The sequence below is a fragment of the Argentina silus genome (genome assembly GCF_951799395.1).
Source record: "Argentina silus genome assembly, chromosome: 10".
NCBI lineage: Eukaryota > Metazoa > Chordata > Actinopteri > Argentiniformes > Argentinidae > Argentina > Argentina silus.
In genome coordinates this window covers 17412620-17429592 of record NC_139664.1, presented here as the reverse complement: position 1 = coordinate 17429592, position 16973 = coordinate 17412620, and the positions used below count along the sequence as shown (strand labels likewise).

The 16973-nt window shown below is 48.0% G+C and overlaps 1 protein-coding gene across 2 annotated transcripts in view; it reads left to right on the top strand.

Moving 5' to 3' along the window:
* Positions 1-16973, top strand: part of bckdhb (branched chain keto acid dehydrogenase E1 subunit beta) — a 42252-nt gene that overhangs the window by 11949 nt on the left and 13330 nt on the right. For both annotated transcript variants that reach the window (XM_083678103.1, XM_083678102.1), the window contains exon 9: positions 16820-16906. In XM_083678103.1, coding sequence (XP_083534229.1) covers positions 16820-16906 — 87 coding nt within the window. The remainder of the gene's footprint in view (positions 1-16819; positions 16907-16973) is intronic.

Here is a 16973-nt window from a genome sequence, read left to right as displayed (position 1 = left end):
AATAAAATGTGATTTTCGGAGACAGCGTCGGCCCCATTTAAAGCGGCTCCGTGAAATTGAATAGTGGGTTGATACGCCACTTAGTGCTCCCAGGGGGAAAGGCTGCCGGCAGTCTTTACCGTGTCAACAACTCCTGCTTCTCTATCTGTCATTTTCCTTCTCCTAAATGTTTTCTCCAGGGTAGCTAGCCATCCCATTCCTTACACACAGGCATATTCCTTCACTCCTGTGGCGTTACAGCCTCGCATCTCTATCCCCCTTCGAAGAGCTTTTGGTCTTGATAATGTCTCACTCAATTCAATACGAATACATTATATCCATCATCACACGCAGCCTAATCGTAAACCCCCAGTTCTGCCAACTCATAGCTCCCCTATGCCCTTCTGTAGTTATTGGCTTTGCACCGCAGAATTAGGCCCAGGATATGAATACATTGTATATCCTTCTGTGTGCCTCACTTGTTCTCTCCTGTTTATTGTGTGTATTAAAGCTGATGCCAGCCTGCCAGGGAATGTGCTGTGGTGCTGCCATCCCTCAGTCTCCGTGTGGTGTGTGCCCTTTAAGACCGATGAGGCATCAGGGTATTTGGTGGCTGAGAGCGGAAAAAGACTCTAATCAAGCTATTAGCTGTAGAGGGGGATGAATGAATGACACGATATATATACACTCACCGGCCACTTTATTACACCTTGCTAGTACTGGGTTGGACCCCCTTTTGTAGCCCATCTGCTTCAAGGTTCGACGTGTTGTGCGTTCAGAGATGGTCTTCTGCATACCTTGGTTGTAACGAGTGGTTATTTGAGTTACTGTTGCCTTTCTGTCATCTCGAACCAGTCTGGCCATTCTCCTCTGACATTAACAAGGCATTTTCGCCCAGAGAACTGCCGCTCACTGGATATTTTCTCTTTTTCGGACCATTCTCTGTAAACCCTAGAGATGATTGTACGTGAAAATCCCAGTAGATCAGCAGTTTCTGAAATACTCAGACCAGCCCGTCTGGCACCAACAACCATGCCACGTTCCAAGTCACTTAAATCACCTTTCTTCCCCATTCTGATGCTCGGTTTGAACTTCAGCAGGTCGTCTTGACCATGTCTACATGCCTAAATGCATTGAGTTGCTGCCATGTGATTTGGCTGATTAGATATTTGTGTTACCAAGCAGTTGAACCAATAAATTGGTTGTACCTAATAAATTGGCCAGTGAGGTGTAATTCAGACTTGTTTGTACCAGACCAGACCTAGGCTGCTCCGTATGAACGCATCAGTTAAGAAGAGGTCTTTTGTTTTAATGTTTTTTAATATCTGATAAAAAAAAAAAAAACCTTCTATGGTCCAGATGTGAGTTTCGGGTCAAACTGGAAACAAATGTTTCCGCCCCACTACAAAACGCATTTTGCAGCGCGGCGGGTCTCTGCCTGACTGTTAAAAGCTTGCGTAGGACTGCCAAGTGAAAGCAGAGGGACTCGTAGTTTAATGTTTTGAGCAAATGAAAACAGCCCTGAGAAGAACAAAGGACAGACGTATGAAGAAGTGCGTGTTCCTTTTGATGCAGTAAAGGTGTGGTAGAGAATGCAGACATGTTTTTAGTTTTTTTAGTTCCAGGAATGGTTCTAGAGATGTTCTGTGCTTTGGAATACGAGGGTCAGAGCATTCCCTTTTTTGGTCACACGATACACAGAACAGCAGTCCACGACAGTCAGCTCTACCCCTGGCCTCGGGGGTGAATCTCAAATGTCTTTCCTCCTTGCTTCCTTGCATCCTCTCTCCTCGCTTCCTTCTCAAAAAACGCATTGGAGGAGTAGATCTGAGGTTCCTCCCCTCAGACCGTCTCCTCTAAATGCATTTTGAGAAGGAGGGGAGACTGGTGTGAGGAATCAAGGAGAGACTTTTGAGATTCACCGCTTTGGTGCATCTCTTGGTTGTGGGCTTTGTGGCTGCAACACTGCAGATGCTGTGGGTTCAGGTACGAATGTATGGCCTCCATGCAGAACTATGGCGAGAATGTCCACAAGTCAATACATACTATTTAACATTTTATAGACCTTTACATTGTAATACATTGTACATTGTATTTATATATATATATATAAATGTGTTTGTCCTCTACTGGGTCACCATTGTCACAAATCTCTCCCTCCCTGACCCCTCCCTCCCTCAGAGCCTTCTAGTAGTCTTCTAGTTATTTTGGATTGAACAGGAAGACTGTGGGCAGGGTTCCTCAAGTCACACTCACAGCCTACCCTCCCTTCACCCAGCTTCTCAGATGCTTCTATCCTATGGAGCTGATGTGAAATCCTCCTCATCAAAGGATAGCTCACGGCATTGGGAAGCAGGGTTCATTCAGTCGTAGTCATTGCTGTCTGTGGATTCGGCCGACAGACAGTAGCTAGGCCTGTCTGTACCTGGCGTGCCATCGCTTTGTCAGACTCCATTGTGTAAGTGAGGGGTCAGTGTGTCCCAGTACATGCTGAAGAAACCTCTCCATTGTGACTGCCTTTTCTAGCACAGATGCTAGTTGTGAACGTTTATTTTATTTTTTTTCCTCAACTGAATAGATTATGCTTATTATGCTATTCTTAGCCCTGAAGTGTACGTCAGACTCCAAACCCGCTTTTTAATTCAAAGGTTGACCATCCAGCACATTTCCAGCGTGCCTACGTTGTCCATCATTGAGTAGGTTGATTAGCAGTGTGTGTGTGTGTGTGTGTGCGCTCGCTCCTTCGCATGTTCGGCCACAGACGCACATCGAGACCATGGCCAATTAAAATCTGTAGAGGGGCATGAGTCATAGTTTGTTGCTGTATCTCTCTTCCCCATCTACCTACGTCTTTGAACAAGAGCCGTGCCCACGTTAGCAGATGAGCGGTTGGTTTTTATCTCTTGTTGAGAGTCACGTGTGTGTGTGTGTGTGTGTGAGGGCGTCCGCGTGGCTCTCTCAGTGCGTGAGATCATTAACATGGTACTCTGCTGCAACATGACGTCTCTCTCCGTTTCCTGTGTCCCTCCCGCTTCTGGATGATCCACTCCGGCGGTAAGCAGCGGCATAGGTTTTCTAAATATACGCCAGCGTCTTGTTGACAAAAGGGATCGGGCAGAAATTGCTGTGAAATGGAGAAAAAGTGTATTTAGTCCCGCTGTCTGGAACAGGCCGGTAAATGTAATAGCCGTTCATTTAAAGGGATTTAAATCAAATGGCTGGTTTGCCCTTGCCAGACCAGTGGCTCAGATGATATCATGTGGAAAGTCTGCCTGGCTGTGCTACTAAGTCGAAGACAGGGATAGGATGAGTCGGAGCATAAATCCTTCTGTTATACCGAGTACCGGTGACCCTTTTTTGATTCTTTTACGACTTGACTGACTTCTCCCTCCCTCCCTGTACCCCATTGTTCTGACTCGGCCCAAATGTTTTTCACACTGCGCCAGCGTGTCGTATTTCAGTTTGATCCGATATTTCCACCGTTCTCTGTTAACAGGCAGTTTGCGTTGGCCGGTCTGTCATCCATTACTCGGGGGGGCCAGGCTTTCGTATTATTATTAGAGCGCGCTCTTGTGATTCAGACTGGTTTCCAGCCTTAGCTTTCCAGTTTTCCCCCAGATCCGGCCAGTGTGAAACCGCTGAGCGTCTACTGTACACCCAGTCATGCAGCCTTCGTTACGCCAGCCCCTGATTGGAGATGGCATTTCCCATGATGCCGCACACAGGGCCTGTCAACCAGCAAGCCCGGGTACTGGAGGAGTTCAGAACTCTCCACAATGGACCGCTTGTTTTACTCCTTATTCTCTACCAACGTCTGTGTGTGTCTGTGTCTGTGTGTGTGTGTGATTCTGTGTGTGTGTGTGTGTCTGTGTGTGTGCGCCCGTGTGTGCGTGCTCTACTCAAAAGCTGTTTTGACTGCTTCATCCTCAATCAGACAAAACACTGCCAGAGTTTAGCCAGGCCAAAGCAAACGTCCTGGCCCCCAACTGGCTAACACAATCAAGATGTGGCTCCAGTCTTTGGAGGCTCCAAGCGCGTGTCCCCAATAAAAATGCATTGGAGAGAAAGTTCACGGTAAATGATGTATGTTGGATTTTTACGGAAGACTTGCGGAGGGACTGGAAGGGCCTTTCGTCTCCACCCTAGTCTGTGTGGTAGGGTCTCAGGAACTCTAATACAGGGTTCATATAATCTGTTCTGGATCTGTTCTCCAGTTACCTTTCTGCAGAGTTCAGATGCAGTGAACCAATTCGCAAAGTACCCACATCTGTATACGTGTATATATCTGTCAAGATGAACCTCATTGTGATCTCAGATGGCGCTGCCTCAGGGGACCAAGGAGCTGACACTGTGATAGGCAGTAGTACACCCCCCTGGATCTTGGCTGGGAAACCCTGTTTTAGAATTCCTTGATTGATGGTTTACACTAGATCCCTATCTCTCTCCAGATGCTTATCTCTCTCTCTCTCTCTCTCTCTCTCTCGCTCTACCCCGTTACCTCTCTGCCTTGCACTTTCTCACCTGTTCACCCCCTCTCTCAATGTTTTATATAACTGTCATTGCAAACCGTATATTTCACCCAGAAGGATTGAGTTTATTTATTTGTGCAGCAAGTCCATTCTAGTTTGTGATTGTGCAAGTCCTGTCTCCACCTTTTTAAAACACATTTTTCTTCTTTCCAATCCAGTGAACATTCCGTTCACCATGGTGTCCCTGAATGACACAGACACAGACGTGTGTCTGTGTGCGTGCGTGCATGCGTGTGATGTCTACCAGAGGAAGACCATTAACTAGCTCTTTACACCCATCATGAACGCTGACTAGTCTCCAGTCAACATGTAATCACTCCAACACAATATTTCTGAAGTGCCAACCACTGCACGTGTGTGTGCGCGCCTTGCCTTCTTTCCTGAAATATGGCCACGTTAGGTGCCAAATGAGAAGTGACCATCCAAAGCAGGAAGAGAAGGAGAAGTCTGACAGTGTGTTTGATACCATTCCTCATTCCATGCATTTCAATGACCCCCCCCCCCCTCCGATTTTTACCTCTACCAGCCTCCCATGGTATGCAGTGTAGTGTGCTCTACTGCACCCCCTCCTGGTTGATATGAGCACTGCTCCGATGATGAACAGTGATCGAGTCCTGTTGGTGTGTCGAGTGACATGTCAACCTGTCGTGATTTGAGTTCTGTTGGCGCGGTGATGGCGTGATTGTGGAGGGTGCTCTCGGGTACCCCGAGGCCCTGACAGGGCTGCTGTTCGCCATGGTAACCGTCTATCAGACAGCGGGTGTGTTGGCAAGACACAGAGACTGGCAGCAGGTGTCGGCTGTGCCCCGGATCATCAAGGGTTATTCAAGTTCACTGGGAGTGGAGAATCGTACTCAAAGACCCATCGCATTGTTTTTGGGATATTTAGGCCAAGTGAGGATGTATTGAAGGTGCGGTCTCCTCTAGGGAAGCTGAATATCAGCTTGAGTTGTTATGTTTGTAATGTAGCCAGTCTAATGAATGATGCTATATGCTTTTGTTTGGCCAGTCTCGGCCTTCTCTCTCTGAATTGGAGAGAGGTGTGAGTGCGTGCGTGCGTGCGTGCAAACAAGCACGTGCCCTCAGGGCGGTGATGAGTCTGAGCTGCCTGCCCCTCCACGCCAACTTCTGTTGTTATAGTTTAAGAGTGTGTACACTGGGTTTCGAAGACAGTCCCTGTAAATCGAATAGTCTCTGTCTTGGCGTCAGAGACAGAATGCTGGGCCTCGTCCCTCCTGGTGACGCAACACGCTTGGCTGAACCTGCTCAACTCCACAGAGGCGGGAGCATATCAGGACGAAGTGCGTGCGAGCCAGTGACGGAGAGAGATGGATAGATAAAAAGAAGGAGGGAGAAGGAGGAGGAGGAAGAAGGAGGGAGAAGAAGAGGAAGGGGGGGGGGGGGGAGAGGGAGAGAGGAAGGGGGCATAGGTGTACTCGTTAACCTGTAAGGCCGTGCTGTGATTCTTGGAAGCGATGCTGCTCACTGCTCACTGTGCTGAGAGCACCGGAGCGGGTGGACTAGCTGTAGATAAGACCCACTCATCCACCTGCCCACCTTTCCCCACTAAGTGCTCCCGAGGCATAATGTGTGTCTTAGTCAAAGAGAGCTGGTAAATACTGTCCAGGACCAGGACAGAGAGTGTTTGTTTGTCACGAAACGAGACGGAAACAATGCGGGAAGCAAACATTTTGTTCAGAGCCATTTTTTTTTTTTAAATTATTTTTTTTTGGGCACAATGTCAAGTTTAACATACTGTACTCCGCCGTTGGCTACGGTTGTTTGTGTTGTTTTTTGCGATATCTACTGTAATTATATGGGTATATGGGGAAAGTTTGGACACTTTTTAGTTGTTTTCTATGCAGTGTTTTGTCTTTACACTACAACAGGAAACACTTTACCTTTTTTTTTTTTAAATCTCAATCTTTTAAAAACATCAGAAGTTGATTCGGAAACCGTTTTTGCCGCAATACGCCACACGGAACATATTTCCTGCCATCTCCACTGACCACCATGAAACGGAAACTGATCATTAAAAGATAAGATTGGTTTTTAAGTCTTATAATCATCTGATTTTTTGATTGTTTATGCAACTTTAATCCTGGGCAGATTAGATGGAAACCATGTTATGATAGTGAGATAAACAAACAGCAGCTCTGCTTGGCTTCAGACCTCCTCTAGACCATAACCCCATCATTTCTGATTAATAACCTCAGTGTTCAGTAGAGACCCACACTCAGACCAACCGAGCAGAACTGGCACCATCTTTTTCCCTTTTTTCTACTCTCTCCCTTCTCAATTGTCATGCATCAGAATGTTAATGGACTGATTGTTTTTTTTTTGTTTTTTTTCCCCCTCTTGCTCATAGATGGCCACATTTGGGCCCTACTTTACCTTGTTTGCCTAAATGTTGTCTTTTTAATAGGCGCTTGTTTGTGTGTGTAGTTCGATATGGGTGCTTTCTTTTTTCTGACTGGGATGTTTTGAGTAACATGTACAGGCGAGCACTGAAGCTACTTCTATTTTAAGTGGCACTGATGTTTCGTAACTAATGGCTTCTTCTAACTGCCCAACAACTTTCAACATGTAGCCTCGAGTTGGAGAAGAAAAGCCAAGTTGTTGGATTTGGAACCGGAGTACCACTTATGTTAAGCAGGCAACCATGAAGCCTTGCCCTGCCCTGACTTGACCCCTTCCGCCCTGCCCTGACCCCTTCCACCCTGCCACTCATGCCCCAGTCAACAGCCATGTTTCGGCGGAGAAAGCCCAATTCCAAATCTTCTTCATCGATAAGCATAAGAAAACATTTAGAAATTGGAATTTCACTTCCTCAATTAAAATGGTATTGACCCAAACCCTGGAACACAGTTGTGGACAGAGATTCTGTGAACACAGCGAGCGTGGACCCTGTCCAAACATCAGGTCTTTGGAAGGCCACGTGGAAATGTGTTGGAGCGAGTCATCTGGCAAACACAGCCGCAGAACACACTAACTTAATTAATTAAATGAGCTGTTATAGAGTTCCAAGGTGACAGGGATGATGAATGTACGTGCGTGCGTGCGCGTGAGCGCGCCAGATACACAAAGTGGAGAACAGGGATCCTGGAACACAGCAGGTTTGAGTTAGGCGGTTGGCCAGCGTGTGAGGGGATGCTGATGCAGCCTAGCTGTCGACGTGTCTCAGCATCTCTCCCATTGGCTGGCCGCTCTCCACCTCTCGTTAGCTCAGATATGGACAGATTACTACTTCAAACAGACGTAAACAAACAAGAACCTGGCCCCAACTGTTGTCACAGACATCACTTTTCAATTAAAATAATTGACGGCGAGCCTGCTTTGACAGGACGACCTGTGCCTTCCAGACCACTGTGGGAGTTCAAGTATGAACTGCAGCATCCATAAAAAGTAAAAATAAAAAAGCAGGTGAAGGATATACTGTACTTTTTGTTTTTGTTACACTATTTCCCCACTGGAATAATAAACTCTCTGAACGCGTCTTCTTATTTATGGTATACTAAATCAGAACCCGGCCAGGTGGTGTCCAGATGAGTTGCGTACAGATTTTGCGGGATATCTTCAGTACATGCTGTGGCCAAATAGTTCGTAAGTGTATAACAACTATTTGCCATGTAGTGGGTGAAGTCTTCCCTAAGTGCTGACCTTAAGTCAGATCTCCACATCTTTTTTATTTTATTTTTTTTATGATTCCTGACAATGGATCTGGGGAGGATCAGCTCATAGGGTCAACTCCACCCCTAGAGCTGTGTGTGTGTGTGTGTGTGGTGGTTGGGTGCGCATTTCGTTCCACTCCAGTCATGTGATACCTCGCCCCTCAGAGCAGCAGCAGTAGGCTGTGTGTATCCATGGAGCGGGGCCAGGGATGAGACGGGGGGCTGACTGGTAATGATTAGCAGACGTGTTTCCCTGGCAGCCTCAAGGTCAGAGGCTGTATCTGCTTAAGGGGCCTGGGACTGAGGCGCACTTCTCCTAATATCTTTGGCCCGTTGTCACTGGAAACCATCGGGCAGTCGAAAAATGGCACAGGAAGAAAGGCCAGAGGTTTGGACCTGCTCCTGCATATTTATTACTGAGGTCTATGTCTGTAATTACAATATTAACACACAGTGGGGTCGTGTGTGTGTCTCTCTCTCTGTGTCTCTCTCTTTCTCTGTGTGTGTGTGTGTGATATCGTGTGCCTATTGGCCAGTGGTGCCACAACTCTGTCATGTGGCTGTGTTTCTGCAGTTATATCAGTGGAAAATTACTCATGGTTGTTTTTTCGCTGGTGGATCCAGCTTCTCTTCTTAGTGTCGATGGTGAAAAGTATGGTCGTAACCTGACGCTGCCAAAGGCCTGCCTGCACTCGAGCCTTTTTTTGACTACACCACTCGTGTGGGATACAGTTAGGCAATATCACACACACACACACACACACACTGACTGTAGTTTAACGACTAGCAGTTTCGCCTGTTCTTTATTTTGTTTTATGACTGTCTCTTCAGTATTCTTCTAGCCACCCATTGTCCCTCTGGGCTCTCCCTCATATTTCATTCCCTCTACCTTTCTCTCCCTCTCTCTCTCTCTCTCTCTGTCTGTCTTTCCCCCTCTATCCCTCTTCCTCCCCTCTCTCTCTTTCCCCCCACCCCCCCCCTCTCTGACTGCTTTTCCATTCACTCTCCAGGCTGCAGCCAGTGTAGACATTCTTCAGCTCGGCAAAGGAGATTTCTAGAATTCCTCTGTGTGTCACCGGCCGGAGGAGAGGAGAGGAGAGGCCAGAGCCACACAGAGGCATAAGAGAGAGAGAGAGGGAATAACAAGGGGCTCTTTATCCCAGCTTTGGAGGCCACTTTCTTTCCTGGAGGGATGTGGGGACGTGTGCTCTGTGACTCTCATTGGTCTATTGGCCACAGTGGTCTACTTCGCCGGGGAAGTGACCTCACACTTGAGAGCCAGCTACTATAGTCACACACTCACTCTCACTCGCTCGCTCTCATGAGAATACGGTCTGTCCCCTTAGCTTTCGCCACAGTGAGGAGAGTGATGGAGACCGAGGCAGGATTCCCCCCCCCCCCCCCCCCCCGCCTCCATTATTAAGTTGTGTTTTGCTGTTCATTATTTTCCTCTGTGTTGTTTTCCCAGGCCTTGGCTCCACTAGGCCTTTACAGCAGGGGATGGTGGTGTTCCTCTGAGGTCGATCCCACTTAGATTTGATAGGCTGCCTGCGTCGGCGGTTTTCTCCCCGTCTCCTCTCGGCTCAGCAGTGCAGGCTCAGTCTTGGCCTGGGGTCCGGGCAGATTGAGATCATCGAGGTCAGCCGGCACGCCGATAGGAGAGGAGAGGAGAGGAGAGGTGAGGAGAGGAGATGTGGAAGAGGCCAGGCGAGCCAGGCGGTCTTGTTCAGGGCCAATTCTGATGTAACAGGCGAGGCGAAACCCAGACAAAAGCCAAAAACTGGCTTTGTGTTCAAATGGCTTTTTATTATTATTATTATTGATCTGAACTTCGTGTACTTTTTTAGTTTTTCTCCTGTCAACTGTTGGCATCTCCAGGTCATTAAGGTGAGGTGATTCATGAGGATGGTACCGAGGTCCAGGGCGGCCTCACAGAACCTTCTCAGCTGCCTTTTAAGAGCCTATTTGCTGGCCCGGTGCCGTCATGTCATCCGAGGTGAGATCTCTGCTTAGGCTGTACCTGGGGAGAGAGACTAAATGGACTTTTTCTGACCAGCATGCCATTGGCAACCCGGCTAGGTCAGAACCGAAAACTGACCCTAACCGTCACAAATTTTAACCCGATTTGGGGAATTTCAACATCAGTGCGCTGGTCAACCGGTGTCCCCTTAGTTTGTCCCACACCTGGAGGGTTGCACACAGGAATCTAGAAGCCAATTCTGAGGCGTTTCAGATGACTGGCTGTGCGATTGACAGCTGGCTCTAAACCGGTGAGAGATGGTGTTGTGATTGTGCAGACTGTGACCTGTCTCTGACTTTGACTCTTGGAATCAGAACAGATGAAATGCTCAACCATCCGTCCCAGGCACAGGCTACTTGGCAGCAGAGGGGGGGAACTCTAAACCCCCCCCCCCCCCCGATAATGAATCCTTCACCTTGTCACGGAAGAGTTGTGGCAAAAGATTCGGAGCCGCCTTGTTGCTCACAGTTGGCTCGGCTCATATGAATCTCATCGTCTCTTACTGTCTGTTATGTCCCTTGTGTTGCCTACGGAGTGCTTCTACCGTTTTATGAGACATCCCTGACATAGAACATTACAAGCCCTTGTCAAACATCACCCCCCCCTCGTCTCATAGACACGCTGAGTTAACAGGGAAACTCCCCTTGTTTATGTTTTCACTTTTATAGGCCCTTTAAGGGGAACGTTGATTGTTTTTACTCTCTCTCTGTGCCCAGAGCAGTCCCTGAGATGCACCAACAGAGCTCTAGTCAAGTTCTGTGTTTTTTTTCTCAATTCGTTGATGGTGGTATGGTTTCAGGGCAAAATATATATGTGTGTGTGTGTGTGTGTGTGTGTGTGTGTGTGTGTGTTGAATTGGCTTTTATGGGATGTTTGGAGTTATTTCTGTCTGAGGTCTCCCCTGGCGTCCTGGCTCCAGTGTAGGCAGGCTTGGCCACGGGCCCAGTGCTGAGGCGGTGTGTGTGTGTGAGAAAGAGACTGTGTGCGTGTGTGTTTCCTCTCTCTCTCTCTCTCTCTCTCTGAGACCATACTTTAACAGGCCTCCCGTTCACCGCGCTCTCGCTCCTCTCGCTTAATCGCACAGCGTCACTTGAAAGGACTGAGTAAGAAGTCAAGCTGCGCCGCGACTCTCATTTGTCACGGAGATCACATGGCGGCGCATGAGTTAGGACCCCGCGGCGGCCGCACGATTACAGGGCCGGGCAAGCGCTTGCGAGCCAGCAGGGCCGCGGCGAGGACAGCTCCGCACCGACGGCAGGGTTCTAAACTTTCACTTCCTGTCACACTCAGATTTGATGGACTGCCCTGTGGAACAGGACGGTTAGGAAAACGCTGGGAGCCACTTTTATATTTGTGTGTGTGTGTGTGTGTTTTCGCGTTCGTGTGAGATTTTGTTTTTGTCATCTCTGCTATTTTATGTTCTATTTTGTTTTTTTTCCAACAAGGCAGTGTCAAAAGTAAACGTATCTCAATATAGATACCCTTTTGTAGCTGCATACATAAAACTTTTGAAAACCATGACAAACATTGCCTATAGGCAACCACAGTCTTTTACAGCGATATGAATGAATCCTGTATTTGTTTCCGTCTCTGAGACTACAAACACTTTCCTATATGAATAAGCAACCGTGAAGTGGTTGTGGTTGTCTGTATTTGTGTGTGGGTGTACTGTCTCTCATACCTCTTTCACACTCTACAATCACTCCTTCTGAAGTGCCTCTGCTAGGGGTTTTTCTCGCTGATATGCACCATGACAGCATTTTTTTCAAAGCTGCAATAAAACTACCTGTGAAACTACTACTTTTCGTCTGGAGATGGGTGGGCATCTACGAAACCATAAATATTCCATGGATTTGGATGATGTATGGTGCCGCATCTGCTGTTTTATATTTAAAAAAAACAAAGAAAAAAAAAAACAACTATACATCCCATCCATCCATGCCTGCATGCGAATGTCCGCTGTGACCCTGAAGTCTGATCCCGAGCCAGGCTAAGTCCGTCTTTCTGAAGGCTGTGGTGGTGTCTGTCTGTCAGTCACTGGTGGTGGGGACCGTAGAGCGTAGGCTGGGACTCTGGGAGGCAGAGGTTGAGTGCTGCTCATTATGTTGGGTGTGTATGGGAATGGCAGTAAACATTTCATGGTTCCCCTCCAACTTCCAGATCCAGCGGGCAGCCGGGGGCAGGCACAGAAAGAGAGTGGGGAGAGACAGAGAGCAAGTAGAGGGAGGGAGGGATGGAGGAAGAGGGAGAGAGAGCGGCGTATGGTAATGACAGCCCTGCAGTACAATGAGCAGTAAAACTCAGCCACCGCAAAAAAAAGAAAGAAAAAAGACCAGCATGCCAGGCCCATGACCAGCCACCCAGGCCCAAGACCAGCCGCCCAGGCCCATGACCAGCCGCCCAGCCCCATGACCAGCCGCCCAGCCCCAAGACCAGCACCCAGGCCCATGACCGGCCTCCCAGGACCAAGACCTACTACTACACAATACCATAACCCATCTTCCTCTTTGGACCACTCCATCCACACGACTATGACTCTCTCTGTCCTCCACTTCTCTCTGCCCTTGAGGGCTGGGGGTCACTGTGAACTTCAACTCACTCAATCCCATGCAGTGAATTGAAATTCAATTCATGAATTGAAAGTTGCCCATTGTATTCCATTGGGAATTAGTAAAGGAGTGAATAAAAATGCTAATCGATCTCAAACCTCTGCTGCCTTCCCTTCTTCCAGCTCTCCTTATTCCTCCTCATTTCATCTCTCCCCTTTGATCGCTCTCTTGGCTCTTCAGGCTTCCTCTGGCCTTTTTTACATTTTTGCATTTCATATTCTCCACACTCTTTCATGGAGGAGGAGGAGGAGGAGGAGGAGGAGAAGAAGTGAACTCAGTTTCTCGTACCCGTTGACCCAGCTTCATCGCTCCTCCCGAAGTCTATCTTCCACTAGGAGTCTCCTAGACACACGACTCGCACAGTGATGCATTCATTAGGCCCCACTCCAAGTAGTAAAAGGGCAACAATGTGAGGGCCTTCAGCCAACGTGCCTTTTGTCTCAGTCTGGCTGGGCTCCTGCTGTAAGATTCATGGCTTCACGTCTGTTTGCTCGCTCTCTGTCTTCGTTTTCGGAGCGTATAATTTCCTCGTGAATATAGCCTGCTGCTCATCTTCATATGCGGGCTCCACCACTGTCTATATGGCATATTCACATTATGAACCCTGGGTCTGAGTTTCCAGACATGAAATGAGTGGTGCTGAAGGGCGAATAAAAGAGGACTGTGTGACTCTGGAGAGAAGGGTCAAGCCACGCGGTCAAGAGTGGAAGCCTCGGGTTGCTTCTAAGAACGCCGAAGTCTCCTTCAACTCCGGAAGGAGCAGGGTTAAAGGGCCAGCCGCAATCACTATGTACGAGTACACCACTACTGCCAGTCTACTGGGGGGGGAGGAAAGAGAGTGTGTGTGACAGTGTGTGAGACTCTGTGTGTGTGTGTGTACGTGCCTATACATTGTCCAAGAAAAGTCACTGGTCTTTGCCTTCCCTTGGGTGAGGCAGTAAGTTGAACTGAGTGAGTTGGACAGTGGTAGTGTTGAGGGCAGCAGTGAATAAGCTGTGGTCTGACAGCAGCAGGCATCGGAGTTGCCCTTTCTAAAGGCAGTGAATGCCAGACAGATACTGAAATAGACAGAAAAACGGAGAGACAGACCGAAATACGAGTGCAGATGAATAGAGACAGTGGGAAAGATGTGGAAATCAGACTGGACATTTAAAAGCCTGTTTGATTCCATCCCGTCTGCATTGTTTCTTTGTTTTGGAGTCGGTCCCGCAACGCATAACAGATACCAGCAATAAAATCACCATCCAAAGCTTAAGCACTGGTTACAGCCATAAACGGACGAGCGCGCCATAAATTATGATTATCGGCCTCGTAGCTGAAGATTACTGGGTAGTGTTCGAAGCCAGAGAGGTTAAAAGGAACTTCACCGTTTGAATTTCACAATGTGTTTATTTTATTCTATAGTTTTTGTGACTGAAATGGAAGTGACTTCACGTAACCTTAAAAGGACATTGACTAGCACTCTCGGTCGGCTTACCCCTGTGGTCCTTACGATACCGCGTTTTACCATTTACCGTCTGCCATTGTCCACGGTCGGATACTCGATTGGACGTTCACCTATCCCATTGAGTGAATTGAAATTCCAATCGACCTCAACCCTGGTACTGCCATTGTCACTGTAACCACACACCACAGGGAAATAAAATACCCTTTCGTGAGGTAGAAAAGGCTTTCACCAACGGCTGCCCCACCTCTTAGTGTTTTAGACTCTGACCAGGCATGTCGAGTGTGATCCCTAACTGGGTCGTTGGCTTCCCGAGGCCCCCAGGGTCTGACATTCTATCCCACGATATTGTAATAACAGCGCTGGATCCTTTGTGTCGGAAGCATCTGAAGAATGCGCTGGTGTTGCATTCTAATGTGTGTGTCCCTCTCTCCTGGCCTGTATGGAGGTAGGGTGCTAGTATCATGGGTTAAGTGGAAGGCTTATGTAAAACACTTTCTGGTTGTATGACGGGGATGAGAGAATGGGGTCAGTGTTAGGGTGGGGTCGTTGATTGGGGCGGTATGCTGATTTATTATCTTTACCTGTGCGTCATGAGCCGTAAGCTGGAACATGTCGCGCCATGATATTTCCCCTCTTAACCCTGATACTGTTACCTGTCAGCCAGGTAACAGAACTGTTATTGTCTTCCATTTTCTCCTAACATTCCTCAACTTGGATACCTGATGGATATAGCCAGGTGATCAGGCGTTCCTTCCACCTGGTACCCGTACCTCCTTATTCAGACCCAGTTTACTGTCATAAACATCCAAGTCTGGTGGATGTGATGGTTTTTTTCCCCAAACGTGGTCGAAAGAGAAGAATCTGTTGCATGCCAATTTCTCTATCACCCACTAGAACTGAGAAGACCGTTCCGCCCAGTAAGTGCCCCTTCCAGGAAATGCCACCGATGTCAAGTGTCTACGTATGCTCGACCCTCAGGTTCATACCATACCACTGACAGTTGTAGTGAGGTTCCAAGTCTCCTTATAAGTGTGGGGAACTTCAATCTCCAACCTCATCTGTGTGTCACAGCCAAACTGGGGACCTCAGCAATGTAAATATTCGCCTCTCCAGCATCAGAGACGCCCAGAGCCTGTATGTGTTGTAAAATCTGTGGCGTCGTGGTTTTGGAAAATTCGTACTCCTATATGACTGTGTGGCATATGTCCAACGTTTGTTTAAATTCCTTGGTCATGGCTTGACTTGCCTTGTGATTTTGTGGTATATGGGGTAGGCAGGTGGTGTGGGTGTGCATGCGTGTGTGTCATGTGTGCAGAAGTAGGCCTCTGTGTCCTCATGGAAGAGGGAATCTCTGCTGGTCTGTTCTGTCCATTATCTCAGTGGAAACTGTATTCCCATTCCAACCTGCAGCAGGAATGTCACTCCATTCCACTCACAGCCAAGCTCCTTCACATTCCAGTAGAATCCCTTTCTGCAGTGTAGCCAATGCAAGCCACACAAACACAGCCGTGAAAGCAGGTATTTACAGCTGGCTTGGAACAGTTTATTGTGCTTTTGTCACATAAATGGCATAGGTCGCCTGACTTCGACTAGGGCCAAGAGTCATGAAGGGGCAACGATGTGAGGAGAGGACACACATGAGGAGGAGGAGTTGAGGATAGACAGCCAGCGGGGGTGCATATGAAATCAGAATATACGATAGTCGTGGTTATACGCTGTGGTATGGGCCTATTGCGGGAGGAGCAACCACCTCCTCCTCCTCATCCTCCCCCTATTCTTTCTCCTCTTCATTTTCCTCCTCCTCTCCCTCCTGTAATGCATGGTTACAGTAAAGCCAGAAGAGAAGCCTGATCTCTGGGGGGGGTTTTGATGTCCATGATCATCACCCTAGCCGTCCTGACATTCACTTCACTACCCCCCACATCACGGGTTCTGTCCAAGAAAAAGAGAGTATCGGGTTTTTACAGAGAAGTTAATCCCATTTTCAAAACCACGTTCTTGAACACGAGAGGATAACCTTCGGGCTAGGCCCTGTTTTCATGTCAAGGTCTGCACTTAGTTATGTCATCCCACTCCTCAACACCCTTAGGTCCACTTGTCTGAAGCCTAGTTCACTTTCACCCACTTTTCACTGACGTGTGCACTCGTATATTTTCCGCCTCACAGACTCGACATGAACGGACGGAGACATGGTGGAAGAGACATGGGGGGGACAGCTCCTTCTTAACCCATGCTTGTATCAATCGAATGATTGGAGATCCATGCTCTCATACTGACACACATAGATAGCATGTGCCATTCCTGATGACTTTCTGTTGGAACATGTTGGAAAATGTACTCATATCAGTTTCATCTTCCTCATCCTCTTACCTCTCTGCATTCATCACGGTGCTACTGTAATATAGGGTACTGCCACATGTCTCTCCTGGAAACCTCAGGCTACCCAGTCCCAGCTCTAGAGCTACATGATGTACAGTAAGCATTGAGCACTTAGATGGAGTGCTGAGTGGCCTGTATTGATCAGAGTGTGTGTGTGTGTGTGTGTGTGTGTTCTTCTTTTTCAGTCGGTGGTGAAAACCGGACGTCTGCTTATCAGTCACGAGGCTCCGATTACTGGAGGGTTTGCTTCTGAAATCAGCTCAACGGTGCAGGTAAGAGAGTGTGTGTGTCTGTCCGTGTCCATCTCCATAGGGGGGTGTATGTTGGGAAGCCAGGGGC